The sequence below is a fragment of the Drosophila takahashii genome, chromosome 3L, assembly GCF_030179915.1.
Source record: "Drosophila takahashii strain IR98-3 E-12201 chromosome 3L, DtakHiC1v2, whole genome shotgun sequence".
NCBI lineage: Eukaryota > Metazoa > Arthropoda > Insecta > Diptera > Drosophilidae > Drosophila > Drosophila takahashii.
This window is the reverse complement of record NC_091680.1, coordinates 15,804,282-15,825,964: the sequence shown is the minus strand read 5'-3', so window position 1 is coordinate 15,825,964 and position 21,683 is coordinate 15,804,282. Positions and strand designations below refer to the sequence as shown.

The following is a 21,683-nucleotide window of genomic DNA, read 5'->3' as shown; positions in this document are numbered from 1 at the left end:
TCTTGTTACCTTTTAAGTTTTATATAATCAAATTATGTAAAAAAAATTGTTTAAAAATATTGTTTTTTGATTTGTTTAATGTTAATTTGACATATTCTGAAGTCATCACAAAAGTATGCTACATTTTTATTTGCATAGTCCTGATTAAATAGATAGATATAGGTTTGGAAAATACCATAATCGATTAGTGTACGTAAAAAGTAGATTTTAGATGTTAGTCACACTAAAATCAAATTTTTGAGCGCAAAATGTTCACCAAAACCTGAAGAAATAAAGTATGGCATACTCTTGGGCTCTCTTAGCTAAGCTCTTCAAAATAGCTCGACTTCGAGTTAAGCCTTCAATTAAAACTTAAATTACCGAAAACTAAGGCAAAACCGCATCGAGTCGGTGGGCTACGCTTTTAGTAAATTGATCAACGAATTTTTTTTTTGAAGGAATGAACTAATTTGGGGATGGCACTCGAAGGCACTCGAAAAGCAAAGTACTCATTTGCTGAAAAAAAGCGTAAAAATTAACAATAACATTTATTTTAGCAAACAAGTAAGACATACGAGCTATATTATAGTTTTTACTTGTTGAAAATAATCCCTTCTGCAAGTTTCAGAAAGAAGTCGAACAGCAACATCAGCATCTTTGACTTCTAAATTTTTTTTCATTTCCATCAATATTTTATGAATTTTTCACTTTGAAAATATGGTAAAAGAAAACTACTTGCCCGAATTCTTTGAAACTTTGGCATAAATTAGTTTAATGTATTATAAAAAGGATCCCAAACTCAATTTGGTCATTTTCTTAAAAAAGAAAAACGTATTTTTGGCCAAAAATCTGATCGGCTGGCCCAGTGTGCAGTGTAAATAATTTTAATATAGTTCTATGTACACTAGGGCGGTCCAAAAAATGAAATTCTTTTCTCACCCCTTAACATGGTATGTTAAAGTATGCAAAAAATGTATGTGAAAACAAAAAAATTTTTTTTCCGAATTTAGACCTTGCGAAACGTCTTTAAAGTTTGCTTTAAAATTACTCATACGACATGTATAACCAGGGAACGTAACTGTTATAAGTTTTATTTTAAAAATCACACTTTAACAGTTATTTTCTGATTTGTAAAGTAAAACTCAAAGAATAACTGTTATTTTTTGAGTTTTATAATAAAAGTTGACAAATAACAGTTATTCGTCGTGATCAAAAATAAAACTCAAACTTGATTTATGGCGATTTTGTGGGTAAACAAAATTTTAAAAAAATATAGGTATAAAATATGCGCGGTTGCCTTTTTTAACAAATTTTTAGTAAGTTATAAAAAGCACGGGTATCATGTTTTTTTTAATTATTTCATTTTTTTAAAAATGTCAAGGGATTAACTGTTATTCATAAAAATCAAAAAATAACAGTTATTTTTTGAGTTTTATTATAAAAATCAAAAAATAAAAATCATTACGGATTTGTAAACTACAATGGCTAATAAAAATTATGGTGTATTTAAAAAAATTTTAGGACCCTTCTAAGTGCGTGATTTTTTTGTATGGAAAATTTACAATAACAGTTATTTTCGTTCCCTGTGTATAACAGTTCGAATTTGGTCGAAAAAAATCGCTCTCCCATTTCTTGTCTTGTCAAATTATGAATTTCGTTGGAATAATTGGTAAAAAAAAAGGAGAGCAAAACATCAACTGAATTGTTGATATCTATGCCACCTTGATCAGAAAAACTTTTTGATCGAAGGCAACAGTGCGTATGGGTGATAAACTTTGAAACCAATTCGCAGACTCTAAAACACGATTTTTTTAAAATTGTCTTTTGATATACCTTGAATACCACAATGCGCACCGTATAAGCGGGTGAGAGTAGGACCTTAAAATTTTCCATACAAAGGTGGACCGCCCTAATGTACACACTTCTGTTTGCTGCATAGCAAAACTTTATACAAATTACACCTGCTTAAATTATTATTAATACAGTCAATGCTTATCGACTGAGGATCTAATTGGGGAAGCCTTTTGCTGTAAAATTGCCGCAACGATGAATAAACAAGGGGTTCCGTTTCTTTAGACGATATGTGTAAGAAAAATTATTTCAAGTACTTTGTAAATATTTCTATATTCGCGTATATAATGTATATCAGCATGCGTATAGCTATGTGTATATCTATATAGGTAACATATTGTATATATGCATAAGTACATGGATACATCTATCTGGTAAATATAGGTATTTCATACTTTTCCATCGTTATATTGCATCTATATCCTGCGTTTACTATATTTGCTTAGTCAACTAACTCGAAGGTCAACCACTGGGTTCTTTGGTTGTCATATAATTGGTTTTCTCTGGGTATTTGGTTTGTTCTAGCGGCCTGTGAAGGGCATCAATGTGAATCCTTAAGAGACGTCATTAAAGCTTAAGAGTCCTATTGCGTTTCGATTATGCCGTACATATAAAAAGCCAATAACTGAACAACAGCTGCTAAGAGTTCAACTACAAAACTATTTACAACTAGTCGAAATGTCGCGTTCGCCTTAAATTCAATTATTTGTCAACTGATATTTGGTAAGATCCACCAGGTGCTCATACAGCATGTCCTCCTGCGGCGTCAGTCCGATCATAATCCATCCCGATATGGCGGCAATGCTCCTCGTAACCGACAAGCTGCTCCAGACACTCTGCACACTGTTCCTCAGCTGTTCGAAGTGGGATATATATATAGATGGTATTTAATTCAGGCTTTTAAGGATCAGCAGGGTTATCTTACCATCTCCTGTTGCGTCAGCGTAATGTTGGCATTGTTGTTGAACAGGTACAGCTTCTCGTCGATGGAATCGGAGCAAATTGTTAGGATTATTGTCGCCACATAGATCATGGTGATGATGAGCCAACGAAACGAGATCAGTTCGCTGGCATTCGAGAAGCTCCAGCGGCAGATGTCCATGCTGAAGGAAAAAATGAAACAAGTAGGTTGAGCCTCAGTATTTATTTGAGTTATTTTAATAAGTTAATATCCTAACAATTGAGGAACGAAAAAACTGATTCAAAAGTTCTTAGTTTGAGAAAATATTAGAGAATAAACGTTCTTGAAATGGAGATAATAGTTGTCTTGATTTTGCTTTCCAAAGCGGAAGTAGTCTCTCTTGAGATCTCAGGAAATCTTTACCCAACATCATTACTGAGTTTTTGCTAATTTCACTTTGCTAATTTATTTCCGGAAAGTCCTAAAAATAACCAAGGCACAACTACTACTACTTTGTAACTGACCGAGGTTACGTCTAATGAACTTGAGCTGACCTTAGAACTAATTGGAGGTTGCATTACCATATCAAGTGGAGGGGGCATTTTGATCACTGATAAGAAGGTGCAAGTGGGGAAATGGAAAAGCACAAGAAATATAAACGAAAATGTGACGTCAGAAAGAAAAAAAACATAGAATAAACTGTTGAAATTTGGAACTGCCTTCAAGACTTGACGAATATTCGAAAGTTCAGATGTCCAATTTGCTGCAGGGAAGTAACTTTCTTTGGTGCAATACTCCCACGAATTCTTAAATGTCGACATTTAATGTCAGGATCCTGACATTTAATCGCCTGCATATTAATTGAAAGCAAATCCTCCGCCGCACTCCATTCGGCAAGGGGCAAAGGTCAGGACACAGACTCCGCTGCCGGGAGATACTTAACATTTAGCAGAGCGACAGCCGCACATAAATCAACTGGCGCTGGGATAACGAAGCGAAATGTCATACACAGTTTCACACTTTTGCCAGCCGAAAATGGCACAATTCGAATGGCCAAACGACGGCAGACAGTTGTGTTCCTTTACCAACGCTCGCCACCACCCACTAGCCACCTAAACCACCCTGAAACCACCCACACACTTGTGCCATCGACTGGCGCAGCCTTTAAAGGTCAAGAGTGCAGGCAGAGCGCTTCGCTAGTGTGTGGGCAGCGACTTTGGCATGCAAAAAGAGCAAAGTTTAAGGGCATTAAAATATTTTGTGGCTGATGAAAGCGGCCACGCAATGCGAGCCATACAAATTATTTCTATGCGCCAGCGAAGCCGAATAAGTTCCCAAATTGAGGTCACAATTTCATTAAGCAACACACACACACATTGTAGCTCACTTTCCAGCGCCTCCAGAATGATTTCACCCCCCAACAGTCTAGACCAGAAACCAAATCGGGAGGCTCTCGAGGGCTAACCCACATCCGGCTGGCTTCCAGCTGAATGAAACTCCCTACGAATCCTTCATCAGCCACCTGAGGTCAATGAGTTCTCGAGGCGAACTTCGTCTTCGCTGGGGGAAGGGTTTCCTATTTTTAGCCGACTGCTGACGAAGGTTGCGCGTAGGCCAAATTGACTTTTAATCAAGCCAAAGGACATCGGAAAGACTCTAAGGACACAATTAGATTCGACGAAGCTACTGAAAGTGAGGGAGCTACTTAAATTCTACTGAAATGCTTAGTTCCAACAGCGCTTTTAAGTGGTTAAATTGGAATTATTTCGTGACTATTAGCTTAGACAAACCAGACCATAAAATATTAAACAAAATTAGTTGCAAAATTTTACTCTTTCTTGAACAAAATGTTATAAAACCTAAAAATATTTACAGAGCTTTTAAGTGGTTAAATTGGAACTATTTCGTGACTATTAGCTAATAGAAACTAGACCATAAATTGTTAAACAAAATTAGTTGCAAAATTGTACCCTTTCTTTAACAAAATTGTGTATTTTTTAAAAGTATTATTTTTAATACCACCCCCTAACTCACCGATCGAATACAGAAACCAGACAGATTATGGCCAAGCAGTAGAAGGTGTTCAGGTAGATCTCCGCGAATCCCGCGTAGTCGCTTATCAGGGCCAGGGCGTCACTGCCTCCACTACCGGATGCTGGTGAGGATGGGGATGGGGATCCACTCGACTCCGTTCCCCGATCGCCAGGATTGAGGTCCATCGCCGAGGGCGTCGCTGCGGATGGGGGTTGGGCGGTGGCGCTGGATGACATTGTCTCGCCCGCGAGACTCATGCCATTGATGACCTTGGCCCAGTCCATGGGGTGGCTGCTCAGCACGAAGAGTAGGTGGGCCAGGGCTAGACCGGCTAGCAGGCCGTGGCAAATGTTCGAGATGAGCAGCCAGATTCGTTGAACTACACAGGCTAGTTGAATGTTGCTGGTGATGCCATTGCTGGAAGGGGATTTAAATGGGGATTAGAATGCGTTTAGAAATAATGGGAAAAATTAATCTACTCTATGTGAGCTTCATAGATATTTTGTTTATATTTAACTTTAACTAAAATAGTTCAAGTTAATAGAAACTGAGGGGAAAAATATTTTCGGCTTCTTACGCACCGAGAAAAAAAACCGTTCTCATCGATGTTGATTTTAGTATTTTCGATCACAAAACCTAGCCGAGATCGAAAATACTAAAATCAACATCGATGTCATCTCGGTTTTGAGAATGGTTTTTGAGTATGTGTGCTATCGATATCGAGATGACGTCTTCTCGGTTTCAACATCGAATCGATGTCGATTTTAAGATACAAATTGAATAAGAAGAAGAAAAAAAAATAATTGAGGAATCGGGAATTTTGCCTCTTGCACCCCCTCCTGTCCCCGTCGGTGTTGTTGTTGGTTCCCCCCGTTTCACAACTTATTTTTCTTTCCTTTATTTAAACACATGGATGACGTTACCCTATACTATGTTCGTATATAAGAACACATTTAGTTTCAAATTTTAACTGAAACAATAACTGAAATTATTATATAATTAACAAATGATAAATATAAAATTCAAATAACTTACTATCTTGGGAAAAACACCTTTGGTCGGTCGTGGGAATCGAACCCGTTGCCTCACAGTTTGCAGTCAAACACTCTACCAGCTGCGCCATGGAAGCATCACATGAGGCGCTGTACAAAGTTCAATCACATTTTGTTCTCTTGGGTTCTTGGTTTTTACTCTTATTAAGCCATTATTTGTGTTAGATTAACAAAATCCTAATATTAATATTAATGAGTAAAAAAAAAAAAACGCAAAGAATTTCCGCCTCGACGCGGGACTGAACACACACTTCCGACTATACGCTTACAAAACATATAATCCGCACGCTTTAGTCCCCTAGGCTACCGATATCAAGAAGCATGACTGCCCGATAGCTACAAGAGAGGAATTCGGCCCTTTTCCTCTCATTTTTTCGATGTCTTTTCCTCACGTCCCTCTTCCACAACATAAAAACTGAGATTGACTTTGACTGGGAATACTAGAATCAACACTGCTTTCATCTTGATATCAAGAAGAAAAAAGTGAGAATACGAATACTAAAATCAAGATCGGTCGATGTTGATTTTTTTCGTTCTCAATTTTTCTGGGTGCGGTAATTCAAAAAATTAAGAAATATTAGGAGTTAGCTAAAAACTTCTCTATTAGGAATTAAGAAATTTAATTAGGAAATTAGTTATGCATTACCTACAACCTTAAAAAACTTAATAAATATAATTTAATTTCACATAATTGACTTGTACATATATGAATAATTTCAAATGTTCCTCGGTAATTAAAGGAATGGTTCTGCATAAATTTTTCTAAAACTTAAAACATATCAAAGACAAACTCACCGATTGAAGTCGGCATCGATTAGGCAGCGGGTATCTCCGTAGCTGCCACGCCCACTCGCCGAGCCGCCAGCACTTCCGCCCATTCCGGCACCGCCGTGGGCGTGGCTGCCGCTGGAGCGGAAGAGGCGACCGGCGCCACCCAACTCCGCGGCCGAGATGCCATCGAGGCGACCTCCGCCACCTCCGCCGGAAGTCGACATTCCGATTCCGCCGGATCCACGGACACCGGCGCCCAGGAAGGAGCGCTTGTAGTAGCTGTGCTCCACGGGTCGATATCCGGATGACGTCTGCAGGAACATCTTGTCGATGTGCGCGGGCGCATCGTCCGTGGGCGAGACCACCGGCGTGAATGGGTTGTAGATCTCCTCGCCCTCGGCGGGAGCAATGTCGTCGGCCAGCTCCTTCAGAATCGAGGATATTCCCCCGGCCGAGTACAGTTTGCCTGAGGGAGAAGGCAGGATTCGAATGGGATTATATGATTGCACACAAAGAAATTGGTAGATAATGATAATAATTCTAAAAATAAACGTATACATTTATAGATGGATTAAATTTGGTTTGTAAGAAGGAAAAAAGGAAGGTTTTTACTTTAAAAACTTTCAATAAAATGTAAAAATTGATTATATTAAAAATAGATTAATAAACACTAAAAATTAAATGATTTAAGATTTAGAAATATTAAATTACTAAGCACTTATTTTACGGTTTATTTATACAATATTATTGTTTAAGAGGCTCTTAAAAATCAAATGTGGTTCAAGAAATATCTCATGGCTTTTTTCGAGTGCCTTAAACAGGCGATTGCGCAGAATCGAGAGAACAGTAAGTGGGTGACCGGGTGGAAGGGTGGAGCTTTTGCCCCAGCTGGTTTTACTCAATGGGAACTGAGACCTGGAAGTGGGAAACACGGGGACTACACAGAAAGATGTCACCAAATTTGGATATCAATTCGGAATTTCTAAGAGTTCTTTTTAATTTTTTAAAGTATTTTAAAGAAAACTATAATTAAGCTATATAAAAAGACAAGAAAATAGAGTATCTTTGCTTCTGAATAATTGGTCTTTATTGGGGCTCTAGAAAGTGGTGTATAATGCTGGAACTTAAAAAATGAATTTTCTCCAATAAAAAGTACACATTAACTTAATATATTAAGAAATTATAAAAAAAAACAGGCTGTAGGATATCAGTTTCCAGTGCCATTTTTTTGCATTAAATTTAGTTTTAATTTAACAAAAAAAAAATAAATATTAAAACAGGTGGAAGAAGGAATCACTGAGATAAACTAAACTAATCCAATTACTACTCACTGATTAGCTGGCCGCGCTTGTCCCTCTGCGACTTGGTCTTCCGGTGGACGCGTCGCTCCTCCAGACTCTGGTCGATCTCCAGTTCGCCGGAGAGCGAGGCGTCGTGCATGTCGGAGCACTGCTTGAGGTACCGCATCAGGGTCTCGTTGGCCTGGCGCACCTCCATCTCGCCGGCGGCTATCATCTTGCGTTCCTTTCGCCTCCGGGACTCCGACTTGCTGCGCTTCCTTCGAGGACTCTTGTCGAAGCTGCTCCGCGAGCGCAGGGATCGCTGGGCGGGACTGGCCTGAGGATCGGACAGGGATTGCTGTTTCCGGGAGGCTCCCGTGGCATTGCCATTACCATTGCCATTTCCGTTTCCGGTTCCCGCCGGGGCGGATGGCGTGGGCGAGCTCTGCTTCAGTTCCCGGTCCATGTAGCCCAGGATGCCGCGATGAAAGGAGGCATCCGGATCCGCAGCAGGCGAGTAAGTGCGTCTCGATCGATGGTGATGGGTGGCCGGCAGTTGCTGCAGGGTTTCCCTCAGGCTCATCGCATCGCCGGAGGAGTTGCGACTGCCATCGCTCTGCTTGGGCAGCGGCGGTGATTCCCGGGGATTGCCAGCGCCCAGGGGCGACTCCTCCTGCCCGCCCTCCTCCTCCTGACCAGGGGGAATGTGCCCATTGACCAGGACCACCGTTTGCTGGGACGTCTGACTGGGTGAACCGACCAACTCGATGCTGTCCGCTGAACTCTGGGCACTGATGCGACCCGCACTGCTGGGTGTGCCGCCACTGCCGCTGGGATCCGCCGTTGTCACGCCCTCGTTGAGGGCGGTGGCACAGTCCAAGGCCTCCGCCCGCTCGGGCGTGGTGGGCGGTGGTCCGCCCGTGGCCGCCGCCTCGCGTTCCAGCCGCCGCTGACGCGCCTCCGTGCGGCGATGCCGCTGATGCTGGCGGTGCACCTTCGCCTCCATCTGGGGATCTCTCAGTGGATACCCGGATGCTCGATCCTGGAGCCTGGATCCTAGGCCAGCTGCATAACAGGTGGACACCCCCTGGGAACGGTAACGGAAACGGGAACGGGAACTTTGTGCTGCTGCAGCTTTTGACCCAAATAACACACACACTGCACTGCTCACTCGCGAGAGGACACACGACCACTACGACACAGGACAGCGAATGCAGCTCAGCTGCGAGCTGGTGGCATATCCTTTCCTCAAGGCTTCACTATCCGAATCGAATATATCCGAATCGAGTATCATCAACGCTCTGAAAACATGCTGTACCCTCGGAAATATCAATCCTTTGACGTTACGTTATCGCGTGATTGTTTCACTCGGCCTTATCCATGGCTTTCTCTGATATTTCTCAATATTTTTCGAGGCGAACGGAACCGCAACCCAAGCGACGCGTTCGAAAAACTGTTCTGCAATAACAACGATTTGGACTTGGCGTGGCCCTTAAATAGATTTTGCTCTCTCGACTTTGGAGCCACCAATTCTCTTTGGCGTCGACTTCGCTGCCGCCTTTAACAGTGGGGAAAATTACAGAAACTGTTACTTTTAGTGGGAGGAAATGTCTAGGAAAGTATTCAAATGTTCTACCCAGGTTTGAGTTTGCGATAGACTCAATTAGGGCTGACACAGAAACCGCTTTTGTTAGAACGACTTTAGTAAAATGGCAAAAATATTAAAATATATCATAGCTAATATATTAATACAAGGTGGGTAACTAAACTAAAGATTCTTAGCATTTGTCTGCTAATTAAAAATGTATTAAAAACAATTTTTGAATTTAACTTTTTTTATCTTTGTGTTAGGAAATTATGACTGATTTTATTTGTCCCTTTATCCAAAAATAATAATTTACCTTTTGAGTTTTTTGACTCAAAACTTAAAATTTATTTTATTTACACCTTTTAGACCGTTAACTATTGTATTTTGGATACTTTTTGACGTTTCACGTAGACAAATGTCGAATGTTCTTATCGTAGTCTCAAGCCTCTGTTAAGTTAACCCACTGTTAACAGCGACAGCGACGCCTACGTCGAAAAGAGAGCAATAATTAGCCGAACGGTATTTTTGGTGAGAGATTGTGAGAGAGCCAGTTTCGCTGTGGTTGTAACGTAGTAACGGGACGAAAGGAGAGCGCCAGAGCTTTAAGGACAATGACGTCAACAGTGCGTGTTCGGGCACCCACACATTTCGGGTGTGTGTTTGTGTGTTGTTGTGCCTGTGTTTGTTGGTATTATTGACAAATTCTATTTTTAGGCATCTATAAAAATGTGCGAGCTGAAGATGGGATTTTATTGGCAACACCTGAACCCACACTTGAGAAGCAGCTGCGCTGCACTGAGAGAAATATCACATTTTTATCAATGAGTGGAATTTAAATATAATCTTTGTAGAGTGTGTGTACTTCAAAGAGATTTTTGGTATTATAAAATATTTATATTTTATTTTAATTTTTTTACATTTCAAAATAAAATTTAAGTGCGATTTTTCGCTAGCATTTGCAAAAACCGAATTCGCCCACACGTACGTCCTTTCTCCACCGCTCTTTCCTACTTTCTCCCACTCTCTCCCCTGTGTAATCGATAAATGCGTGGTAGGATGTCAGCTCACTGCGCAGCTTTCGCCTCTAATGACGTCAATGGAAAAAGCTCCAGCCAAAACCAAAACAACAACAGTGCCTCCCCTAAGAGCCAACACCACCCCAAACGCCCCCACGGAAAATTCACAAAAGCCGGCAAAAGCTTGACAGGCGTCAGGAAAATTTGATTATAGTAAAGCCAACCAGAGGGGGAAAGAGAGGCTCAGGAGGAGAGAGAGAGAGAGGGAGAGAGCGAGAGAGGGAGACAGACTGGGGAGCCTTCTGGCGTTGCTGTTAGCTAATGGCCCTTGAAATGGCCAAAGATTGTGTTGGGGCGGATCCTGAAAATCTAGGGGATACCATAAAAACAAGTATTGAATAATTATAAATATATAAATAAAAATAAATGTATTAAAGTGTTTTAAGAAAATTTAACTAATTAAATTGTTCAGTAAAATTAAGCAGAATTATTTTTTAATTTTTGTTTAGCTATGGATTTAATTTATTTTTCTTTTATAGGTCTCATCCCGAACCCACGAACACCCCCCTTAAGATCCGCCTCTGGATAAAGGGAATTGAGAACTCTTGCCAAGCTCTCCCAAATGCGGACAGACACAGGAAAGAGAGAAAGAAAGTTCGTGAGAGAGAGTTTGTGAAAAGCGAACGTCACGACCATGACGTCACACTGACGTCAGTGGGCTTATTGCCAAAAAAAATGCGGTTAAGGAGTAATAAAGGCGAGCAGAGGAATGCTGCAAAAAGGCAGATCGATACACATATTCATATACATTTAAACCAAACTAAGACCTTTTACTCGATTTATATAGTGTTTGCAGGGCCACAGGGAAAGTTTATTCACCCAAATTCTTGCACTTTAAAGTCGAAACATTTCCACTTGTTTGCTTGAAACTACCAGACATAACCAAATTAGATTTTAAAGGATTTTAATAACTGAAAGGATAAAATAAGCCAAATAAAAAACTTCGAAAAAAGCTCTCAACCTTTCGGTGTTTCATTGACATAAATATTATTTTATTTTTTTATCTAGGGTTCGGGAAATAGTATTTAAATATAATACCATCAAGACTAAAACAAATAAATAATGACACCCTTTCCACCACTGAGCGTTGCCCATGGAAACCTTTAGGTTGTTATGTCAATGAAGACAGTCAAAATACAGAGCCGGGCATTAAAAAAGGATCTAAACTAAACTAAACAAACCGGATAATGCCGCTGCTGGAGGCTCCTGCCGAGTACCTGGAAACATCTCCGGATCACTCCCTTCAGGCGGAGCTGCCCATTCTACTGGCTCCTCCTGGCCCGGCGGCCTTGGCCCAGGTCCGGATGCCTCCGCCTGAAGTCCGGCTCAACCAGCAGAATCCCGCCCAGCAGCAGCAGCGGGCACTACAGTTCAATAGACGACAACTGGGCCGCCGCAACTCGTTTGACCGGGATGTGCCCATAACCGAGGAGACCCAACACCTTCCGGCCTTCGTTCATTTGCTGCCCGTGGTTTTGCCTCAACAAGCCCCTGAACCGACCTTGGACGAGCTACTGGTAGGCCAAATAAAATATGTTGTTTCGAAATATTATTTGCAAGCACTGCCACTTCTTCCAAGTTCCATTTTAATCATAAAAAAAAAATTATAACATTATTTTATTCATTATTATGTTCTCTTATAACTTCTAAAACTCGACAAAAAAATGCGATAAACAATTCATTTTAGCATTATTCTTCGTAAAATCGAATGAAATTTATATTACTTCCACATATAAAGATTTCAAGAAATTAAAGTTCTTAAAGTCGAAAGTGCATTATAAATTATTATTATTTAATGTTCGACTATAATGTAAAATTTACAGGCGAACTTAAATTTAGCTATAGCTACGGGGCCTTAAGCTAAACAATTCTAGTTTTACAAATTTACAAGCTAAATTAGACTATGAATTAGGTAACAAATTTGTATACTTTATTTAATTCTTTCTGTTATTAATTACAGGCTTGATGCATTATAAATATTTTCCCGAAATGTGGGAATAACATAGAATAGGTTCCCAATATTAATGAACAACAGTTACATAAATAAATCTTTTTTTATAAATATCCTTTTGATGTCCTTTCAGCGGCGCGTGACACAGCGCACGGATCTGGAGGCGGTGGAGTCGGTGCGCCTGCGCGTGATCTCCTACACGATCAGTCTGTCCCGCCTCTCGCTCTTCCTGCCGCGCCTCCAAAGCCTCGACCTGAGTGGCAGTGTGCTGAGTTCGCTGCGGGACCTGGGCTACGGCCTCCTCCAGCTGACCCGGCTGGACATCAGCAACTGCGGCCTGAACAGCTTCGACGGCACCAGTGGACTGCCGGCCATCCGGGTGCTCATCGCCGATGGGAACATGATCCAACGGGTGGATCCGCTGGCCGAACTGGTCCACCTGCGCGTTCTGAGGGCCAGGAACAACCGGATCAGCGAACTGGGCCTGCTCTCCTTCCTCGGCATGTGTCCGCAGCTGCAGGAGGTGGAGCTGCAGGGGAATCCCGTCTGCCGACTGCCCCTCTATAGATCTCTTCTGGCGCGAAGTGTTCCCACTTTGCAACTGCTGGATGGACGGGTCTTGAATGCTCCAACTGCTTCGGTGGATATCGTGGAGGCTTCTTCGCCGACCTCCACCTCCAGCGATCTGGAATCTGGCTCGGAGGCGACGACGGCACAACGTCCGGCCACCGCACCTGCTCCGGAACCCGTTCAGATCTCCCTGAACGCCAGCCTTCGGCGGCAGATGTCGGCCAGTTCCGCCTCCACTCCGGTGGCAGGATCGGTTTTGGGTCTGGTGCGTCAGCGGCGGAGGCGCAGTGGCCACGCCTGGGTCAGTTCCTCCTCCTCCAGCGGATCGTCGTCCGCCTCCTCGGCCAGGTCCACGCGGGCTCCCTCCATGAGCTCCTGCTCCTCCAACAGCAGCCTCGACGTCCAGTCATCCCACTATGCCTTCAGTCCACAGTCAACGCTGGACTAGAGCTGGAAAAATTAATCTTATATCCACAATCATATTCCAAACGTATATGTATTATAAATAATGTATAGTAGGATTCGAAAACCTTAACGGTGAAGTTGATGGAATTCAATAAAATTTGTGAATAGTTTTCACAGATAAAAGCATTTACTAACCGTTATTTGCCTTAAAGGCTTACATATTTATATTCTTTAAGTCCGAACCGTCGTCAGTTTAAAATTAATTTATTTCTTTTCCTGACGTGATAGCACTGAAATTGTGGTATTTCTTGGTTATTTTAGTATATTATCAACAAGGGAATAAATTAGGAACTTTTAGAAGAGATCGTTTTGCAGCACTATACTTTTACCGCTTTTTTCCAGCGTTTGTATTCCAGTGATTCTTCTGTAATTGTTTGTTTTATCGTTGCTGTTCAGCTGAGTTCGCGATTCTTTAAATAATCATAAACAAGCGAGCTCATGGAACGCTCCCAAATAATTACAGTATTCTAATTCGCTCGGTAAGATTGATTTTTGTTTGTATGTCGATTTCCTTGATCTCGTTTTTCCAAGAAGCTTTGCCAGCCAGTTCTTAAGAACTTATTATTCTACTACAAATAGGGAAAAATGTCATTAAAATCAATGTATATTAGGATAAATAAAGCGACATTTTTATAGTCGCTGATTTATTTTGTGTGATCACTGATCACCTACATTTTTTGCTATATAAGTATGTATGTATGTGATCTGTCACAAGACATTTTTACATACTTACATGTTCATTATATCCACACATAAATTCCAATGAAGGATTTCACCACTGCATACAAATCGATTTTATGTCATTACTAAATTTTTAACATTGATTTATATTATACAATATAATTTTGCAGAATATTACAAAAATTAAAATGGAAACGTCAACCAATCCATTGAACCAACAAAAGGAAGCTATGGAGGATTCAGCATCCGAGAACTTTTCGGTAAAATAATGAATATATATCAAATGTTTTTCTTAACTATAATATAAATATAATTATATATTTTAGGTCGTTAGTGACTCAGAACTAGGAAATGATAATGAAACTGGCGACCATGAAATTCTAATGCAAGAACTTAAAATGGAACTTGCCAGAAAAGATAACAAAATCAGCAGTTTGGAGATGCAATTGGCTGAAGCTGGAAAAAGTTTGAAGCAGAAAGATACTATCATTAATGAAAAGGACGATTTTATAAAATCGTTTAAAATGTCGATTGATTTAATGAGCCAAAACAAAAACTTGCAGAATGAAATTATTGATTTGAAGAATAATCTTGACTTGACCAAAAATCTTAATATTAGTGAAAAACGAAAAGCATTACAAGAAATTAATGAAATAAAGAATCAAGTTGTTAAGCTTGAATCAACAATGCAGAAGTTTAAAGATAAGTTGTCAGATTTGGAGGAAAAATGCCAAAACCAGGACGAACTTGAGAATTTTGAAGATTACGTTCAAGTGAATGAACTGAATAATCAAATGGTTGAAGTTGAATCAACAATTCAGAAGTTAAATGATAAATTGTCAGAATTGGAAGATAATTCAAAAATAAAAAATGAACTAGTTAAAAGGCAAAATAACAACACAACCATATTACTAAACCATTCAATAGAACCCCATATTAAATTTATAGAAGCAGAAGGTATTTCTCCTTTTACGGCAGTATTTGAAGAGTTACCTTTTGCGGGTTCCGGTTGGATGGTCATTCAACGTCGACTTGATGGTAAAATAGATTTCTGCGTAACAAATAAAAATAGTTACGAAGTTGGATTTGGCGATATTAACGGGGATTTCTGGCTTGGTATTGAGACAATTCATCAGTTAACCACAAGTCAAAGGCATGAGTTAATTGTTGAACTCGTTGACTTTGATGATGTAACCGCATATGCCAGATATGATAACTTTGTAGTTGGAAACAAAGAATCGAAATACGAGTTGAAGTCCCTAGGTAACTATTCGGGAAACTCTGGAGATGCATTGCGCGATCATGAGAAACAAGTTTTCGAAGATTGGACCTATCCAAACAAATCATTCTATTCCTGGTGGAGAACTAAACCAAACAAAAACTATCAGTGGTATAAAATGAATTACAAGTTACCGAAAGTTTCATCCTTTTAATCATTTTAATTTTTCAGTATTTTGAATGGTCGATACCATGCAGCAAAAAAAGTTCTCAGCGGCGAGTTGTACGATGGCATTTGGTGGGGTAATTGGTATCTGGGAAATACAAGATGTACTCTTAAATCCTGCAAAATGCTAATAAGGCAAAAATTTTGGTACGGATAAAAAAATATTAAAATTTGAATTAATTACTTAATAATAAACCTTTTTATATGCTTGCTTGCAATGCTTAATGAAGAGCTTTATTTAAACGTTATAAATTATCAATGTTAATCTGTAGTACCACATCATTAACATTTTTGAGTCTTGATTTCATTTTTTAGTTCGTATGAACTTAACTTTAAAATGCAGAATAATTTTTAAATGAGAAACTGTGAACATTTAGTTAACTTGCCATTCAGTGATTCTCTTGATACATGTATGCAGGTATAATCCCAATAAAAAGAAATTTAAACGATCCGAGCTCAAAATAATAAATAGGGGAGAGTGGGGGAATTTCGTCAGCATTTTTTCAAAGCTATTTATTGTCCATCTTGAGACACGTTATCATATTTCTATTTTTATTGTTGAATGCGGTTAGCACTAAGCTTTAAAATGTGACATTCCCCTATTTTTTTAATTAACTTGGTGATTTATAAAAAATTAAAAAGTAAAACCAATATACTGGGGCAATCTCACCACATAGGGGGGTAAAATCACCACACAACTGGGGAAATTTCGTCACCTGAAAAATGTAGGGAACTTTACGCCTGTAAGTATGTTACACTGATCGAGCGTACCATTTTTGTTGACGTCCTATATTTGTTGCTGCTGCTGGTAGTCTGTTCGTTAGCTAGCTCGTCAAATATAAAAATATGTATTTAAAATAGGTGCGAATTTACCCTTAGCGTAGGGTGGCGAAATTTCCCCAGACCGTACTTTTTTAGAAATAATTATTTTTCTTGCGAAATTAGTCGCGAAGTTAAAAATCACTGACGCAGAAATGCAGATTATAGCACTGTGTATTATATAAAAAATCGTGTATCTTATTCCTTTTGAATTGTGGCATACAGAAAAAATTTCGTCGAGAACTAAATGTAGCTTTTGAACTGTTAAAACACATTTAATATTATAGCTTAATTATCTTGGCCTTCTGTGCAAAACAAATGCATTGGTTGTGTTTGGCCGTCTTGAAGGACTAAAACAAAAAAATTATATACTTTTACGACTTTTGGATTCCGAGATATTGCAGGTGACGAAATTGCCCCTGTGACGAAATTCCCCCACTCTCCCCTACTTTTGATTCTTCACAGAGTATACGATTATTTTTTATTAGTGCACTAGAACGATGTCTACGTCTTGATTGTGGTGGTTACATGGGTGTTTTCAAGTACATACATATGTTTAAACATGTTTTTCAGTTAATAGTAAATTGATAATTTTGCTTAATTAAAATGTTCACTTTCCCATCACTAATAATAAAATCTACTCAGTGTAGCTGTATTGAAAGAGGGCCGCCGAGGGCGATCGAACGGGGACCAGTTGACTCTGTCCATTTGGATTGCGGAATACCATGTAGTCGCGTCCGTTGATCAAGCGCCGCACGCCGCCCTCAGAGTCGCCGCCCAGTAGGACACCATTGCCAATGGCATTTCCATTGCCTAGAGGTCGTCGCCATCTATTCAGAGGATCCCCGTGACTTCCACCGTTGAAGATGCTTTGGTACGGCGGCGGTGGGGTGACATTTTGGCCGTGCGTGGAGGCGCCCAGCAGCTGGCCGTGTCCGCTGTCCAATCGCCTCCAGCCGCGCAGCCAGCGGGACGGAGCCACCGACTGGCCATTGGGCGTGCGTCCGATTCCATGGCGCGCCCACTTGTTGGCCTCCTGGCGACTGTTGACATACCGGAACACCAGCTCCGTGCTGAAAACGGCCAGTGCGGTGGCGAAACCGGCCAGCATTATGTAGTAGGTCATCATCAGATCGCCATTCCTCAGCTGTCGCTCCGTTCCGCCAAGATCCTGCGGACAGATCTCCGCACTGGGCAGGTCCTTGGACGACAAATGCTTCACAATGCCCGACTCCACCAGATTGAGCAGCCTGCAAAGGAGCAATTTGATTTATTTATGCGTCATAACCATCAGCTCACCCACTCTGGATCAAATAGTTGGCTCAGATTCGAGCCAATCGGATAGGCGAAGGTGCGCTTCTTCTTCAGGAACGGCTCCTTGGCCATGGCAAAGGGGCAGTGGACCTTCTCGTCACTGAAGCTCACGGTTTTCCGGTACAGATAGTCCTGGTACAGCATTATGTTGATCGCCGGCCGATCCCTAACGAAAACATATCCATTCCTTTCCACATAATTCTGCAGGTTGTAAGTGTCGTTAGTTTCGTCTGAGAATACGGCATAATTGTTCTGGATCATCCGGTTCAGCATGGACAGAGATTCATTGGTCTGAAAAGGAAAACGGTATGTTTTATTATCTTGGATTTCTAGAAATTGTCTGTGCTATATAAATATAAACAAATTATTGATTTAATGGACACAACTAAATGTACGATGTAATAACTTAATTTTTCTGGATTTTAAAGGAACTAAAATTAACTCATTCGATTTTTCCATATTTTCCTGATATCCAACTAATTCATTTCTCCCCAGAGATCCCGCTCACCGTTCGAATGGCGTACTCGACCCCGCCGCCCCGCATGGACACAAAGTGTTTGTTCTTCGTGAGGATATCGTTGACCGTGTTGTAGGGCAGCGTGAACTTGGAGAGGGTCAGGAAGGCCGTCAGGTTGGCCGTGTAGAAGGACGTCAGTATCGTGATGAAAATCCACCAGGTGGCAAAGAGCAGCCGGGTCGAGTCTGTAATGGTTTTCAATGGGTTTAATAGAACGACAAACTGCTGGTGTCTCGACCCGCATGCAATCAGCGGGCCCATTAGCGCTTGGCGATTGCTATCTCGGCCGCTCGATTGCACTTTAACCTAATTGCAGCCGCAGTTCCAACCACAACCCCAACCCACCTGCGATGGGCGACAAAGTGCTGCCCTGCTTCATCAGCGCTCCGTAGACGAACCAGGCGCAGTGGCCCAGCGAATAGGGCGTCTGCTGGCCATCGCCGGTCATCCGGTTGCGCAGGATGATCAGCACGTAGATGATCGGGCCGACGGCCAGGAGCGAGACGAGGATCAGGATCCACACCCAGAACTCGAAGGGCGCCAGCAGCCCGGATCCACTGGCCGATTCCCTTGGCCGCTGCATCACCATTATCCACTCGCCCTCGTCCAGCGTCGTGGTCGAGTAGTAAACGAAGCTCCGCTGGTCCGAAAGCGAGGGTATGAAGGCCGCAGCCAAGTGCACTTCCTAAAGGGATATTAAGTATTTATCAGGGATCTTAAATAACCAAGAAGTTAATATACATCAGCTGTTTAAAAGTATTAAACCTATATTGGAATAAACAAAAAATTGTTGATTTAAAAATAGGAATATTTGCAAAAATCATGTTTCTCCATTTTTAACTTAAATTTTTAACATTTTGTATTTTAAAAAAATCGTAAATTTACTAATATATCAGTCAATTGTAAAATTATATTAAATATAACAAGAGAGATTCCAACTAAAATGCAAAAATTACTGTCATTACCTTAAGTGGCTTTTAATTGATTAAAATCATAAATATCCGAATGCAAAGCTATAGGTATTATCCCTACCCAATCCCCACCAGGCTACTCACACTGCTGTTGACCATCTCGATGAGGCTGCGATCGAAGTCGGTTGGCGAGCCGATAATGTTGTCTTGGGGCACGAAAACCTCATAGGTAAAGTTGAACTTCTTCTTGAGAAAGTCGATGATCTGAAAGGAGACCCCGTGGCCGATGCGGGTGCCGTTTTCCAGGACCTCGGTGTAGCTGAGCGGATAGTCCTCCAGCGTGCCGATGCGCAGGTGCTTGCCCCCGATCCACTCCCGCATCTCGCGGAGCTTGATCTTCTTGCTGATGATGGACTCCAGCGTCTCCGCGGGGGCGTCCTCATCCAGTCCGGCATCCGTGGCCTCCACATCGATGGGCAGTTCGGTGGGCAGGATGCCGACTTCGCCGAGTACGATGAGACTCGACGGCAGGGATTCGTTTAGAGCGGGACAGGCGGCACAAAGGGCGGCTGCCACCAGCAGCTCGATGCCAGTGGCCATCGAGGCGGATACGTAATTTAGTTCCTAAGTATTATCCTTTCCAGTATTATTACTGTTTTTTAGTAGTAATTCCACTTTTTGCGCTTCCTGGGCATGCTGTTGCGTTCCTTACAACGCCGCGGAACTCACTGAAACGGAAAGTGGACACTTTGAATTACATTTGTCCCGCCTCGGCCGTTCGAACGGCTATGTAAATATAGTCCATGCATGCACGGCGGCCACCCCGCAAACACAATTAACAATAATGACAAGTGCAAACATGAAAGGGAGTTTTTTGAGGGGGTCACAACCCGTGGAATGCAGATTCGAGGCTTTGATTGGGCTCCATTCCACTCGCAACCGCGGCAAGTTGTCAGCATTCCCATGGGTCTGGCTAATAAGCCAGCTAACCGCTTAAGAAAATAACTGGAAATATGAAGGTATAAATATGTATGTAGTTCAAGTCCAGCCAAAGTGGGTTATGAATGTCTTGCGTAGTCATTGTCTAACCAATTTTCTCTTTCAAGGGCATGGAAGCTTCTCGGGATACTTGGGCTTGGCCATTGAAATGTCCCCAATCGAGTGCCCCGAATTGATTTTCTCCTTGGGTAGGCAAATCACAAAGTCATCGGCAAACAAATTAATTATTTTCCCGATTTGTGGCTAAAAATCGTCGATAGTTTCGTTTAATGACTGTGAAATAATAATTATAATGGGTTTTATTATTGTATGGATTTTATTTGTTCTTCTTTGTAATCAGGCCACTTGTTTCTTAAAACCATTTAATTTTTTGTGGTATTTTATATTTTGTACTCAGAAAATGTAGACTTCCTTTCTGAAATCTGAAACCCACTCATTGCTGATGCAGGATTTTTACAAACAGTGATGTTTTCTGGAGTGCCTGCCTCTTGAGATATTTGTAAACAAAGAACTGTGCGTCATAAAATGGGATATGAGATGAAATCAAAGAGAAATTAGATTTGATTTTTGTTTTTTGACGGCCTCTCTTTTATTTATGATTTATGCATATGTACAGTATCTACAAAATCCTCAGATTTGGATCAACCAAATCGACTATTTGTGTCCAGAAGCTCGCCGCTTGATAATGCATTTTGACTGCACTTGCAGTCCTCACCATCGACTCGTCCTTTGCCGGAAGTCAGGATGCGAACACCCTCGGCGAATTTCGGGAATCCAGACATGGTTTCTTTAATAGTGGTCATCATCACGGGCAGGTACATAAAGAAATCCTTGAAATGACCCACTACCGTGTGATAATCCACAGGTCGTCCACTTCCGAAGTTTTGGTAGTTCCCATCCATGTCTATGTCATTTCCGGTGGGCAAGGCAAAGCAGAGCTGTATAACTATTATTTCAAAATTGATTAGTAAATTCAAAATAAACCATTTTTTATTTTTTTAACGGAAAACATAATTGTGAAAACTGAACCTTACCCAACAAGAAAACTGTTGCCACTGCTTGGAGTTGGAACCGTTGATTATTGTCTCTCATGGCTTGAAATTTCCGCAAATGCGCCACTCGGGCCAAAGTGCATGGCAATTTATAATATCAAGAGTGCGGGGTAAGCAGAATAATTCAAGAACTCTTTGTCAACGATTTTCTTGTTCATCTGCTATGGTCATTCGCTTCATTACCAAAATACCTGAAACCATTTTTTGTGAAACTTTGTTAAGCCAAAGACCTTAGGAAATAAACTGCAATATTTTGTTTGTTTGTAAACATATTTGAATTGAATTTATGCTAATATGCAAAAGGTTTAAAACATAGCTCGCAAATAACTGTTTTTCTCTGAGACTTTGAGCAAACAATCAGAGAGCAACCGATTGAATTGTTCGTACAGAAATTTTGCTCGCACTCAGGCGACGAGCAGTTTTTTCGG

The 21,683-nt window shown here is 41.1% G+C and overlaps 5 protein-coding genes and 1 long non-coding RNA gene across 6 annotated transcripts; 3 read left to right on the top strand and 3 right to left on the bottom strand.

Moving 5' to 3' along the window:
- Nucleotides 1-1,897: 1,897 nt before the first annotated feature.
- Nucleotides 1,898-8,880, bottom strand: LOC108060815 (uncharacterized). Its single transcript, XM_017146706.3, has 5 exons — nt 7,920-8,880; nt 6,613-7,054; nt 4,766-5,182; nt 2,756-2,933; nt 1,898-2,684 (listed from the first exon to the last, which is right to left on the bottom strand). The coding sequence occupies exons 1-5, from the start codon at nt 8,872-8,874 to the stop codon at nt 2,529-2,531; spliced, it is 2,148 nt and encodes a 715-aa protein (XP_017002195.2). The 5' UTR covers nt 8,875-8,880; the 3' UTR covers nt 1,898-2,528.
- Nucleotides 8,881-10,006: 1,126 nt separating this feature from the next.
- LOC138913152 (uncharacterized) lies at nt 10,007-11,394 on the top strand. The gene is made up of 3 exons (XR_011418777.1): nt 10,007-10,108; nt 10,171-10,334; nt 11,012-11,394. It is a non-coding gene; the product is annotated as an uncharacterized lncRNA (long non-coding RNA).
- Nucleotides 11,395-11,719: 325 nt separating this feature from the next.
- Nucleotides 11,720-13,516, top strand: LOC108060792 (leucine-rich repeat-containing protein 56). The gene is made up of 2 exons (XM_017146655.3): nt 11,720-12,049; nt 12,617-13,516. The coding sequence occupies exons 1-2, from the start codon at nt 11,720-11,722 to the stop codon at nt 13,499-13,501; spliced, it is 1,215 nt and encodes a 404-aa protein (XP_017002144.2). The 3' UTR covers nt 13,502-13,516.
- Nucleotides 13,517-13,859: 343 nt separating this feature from the next.
- On the top strand, nt 13,860-16,108 carry LOC138913061 (fibrinogen-like protein 1). The gene is made up of 4 exons (XM_070215322.1): nt 13,860-13,997; nt 14,370-14,459; nt 14,526-15,589; nt 15,650-16,108. Exons 2-4 carry the CDS (start codon nt 14,388-14,390, stop codon nt 15,798-15,800), a joined length of 1,287 nt encoding a protein of 428 aa, XP_070071423.1. The 5' UTR covers nt 13,860-13,997; nt 14,370-14,387; the 3' UTR covers nt 15,801-16,108.
- Nucleotides 16,109-17,029: 921 nt separating this feature from the next.
- On the bottom strand, nt 17,030-19,917 carry Ir76b (Ionotropic receptor 76b). Its single transcript, XM_017156814.3, has 5 exons — nt 19,349-19,917; nt 18,639-18,978; nt 18,285-18,478; nt 17,766-18,067; nt 17,030-17,712 (listed from the first exon to the last, which is right to left on the bottom strand). The coding sequence occupies exons 1-5, from the start codon at nt 19,802-19,804 to the stop codon at nt 17,100-17,102; spliced, it is 1,905 nt and encodes a 634-aa protein (XP_017012303.2). The 5' UTR covers nt 19,805-19,917; the 3' UTR covers nt 17,030-17,099.
- An 843-nt stretch (nt 19,918-20,760) lies between these two features.
- LOC108067710 (uncharacterized) lies at nt 20,761-21,579 on the bottom strand. Its single transcript, XM_017156865.3, has 2 exons — nt 21,238-21,579; nt 20,761-21,149 (listed from the first exon to the last, which is right to left on the bottom strand). The coding sequence occupies exons 1-2, from the start codon at nt 21,293-21,295 to the stop codon at nt 20,845-20,847; spliced, it is 363 nt and encodes a 120-aa protein (XP_017012354.2). The 5' UTR covers nt 21,296-21,579; the 3' UTR covers nt 20,761-20,844.
- Nucleotides 21,580-21,683: the final 104 nt, after the last annotated feature.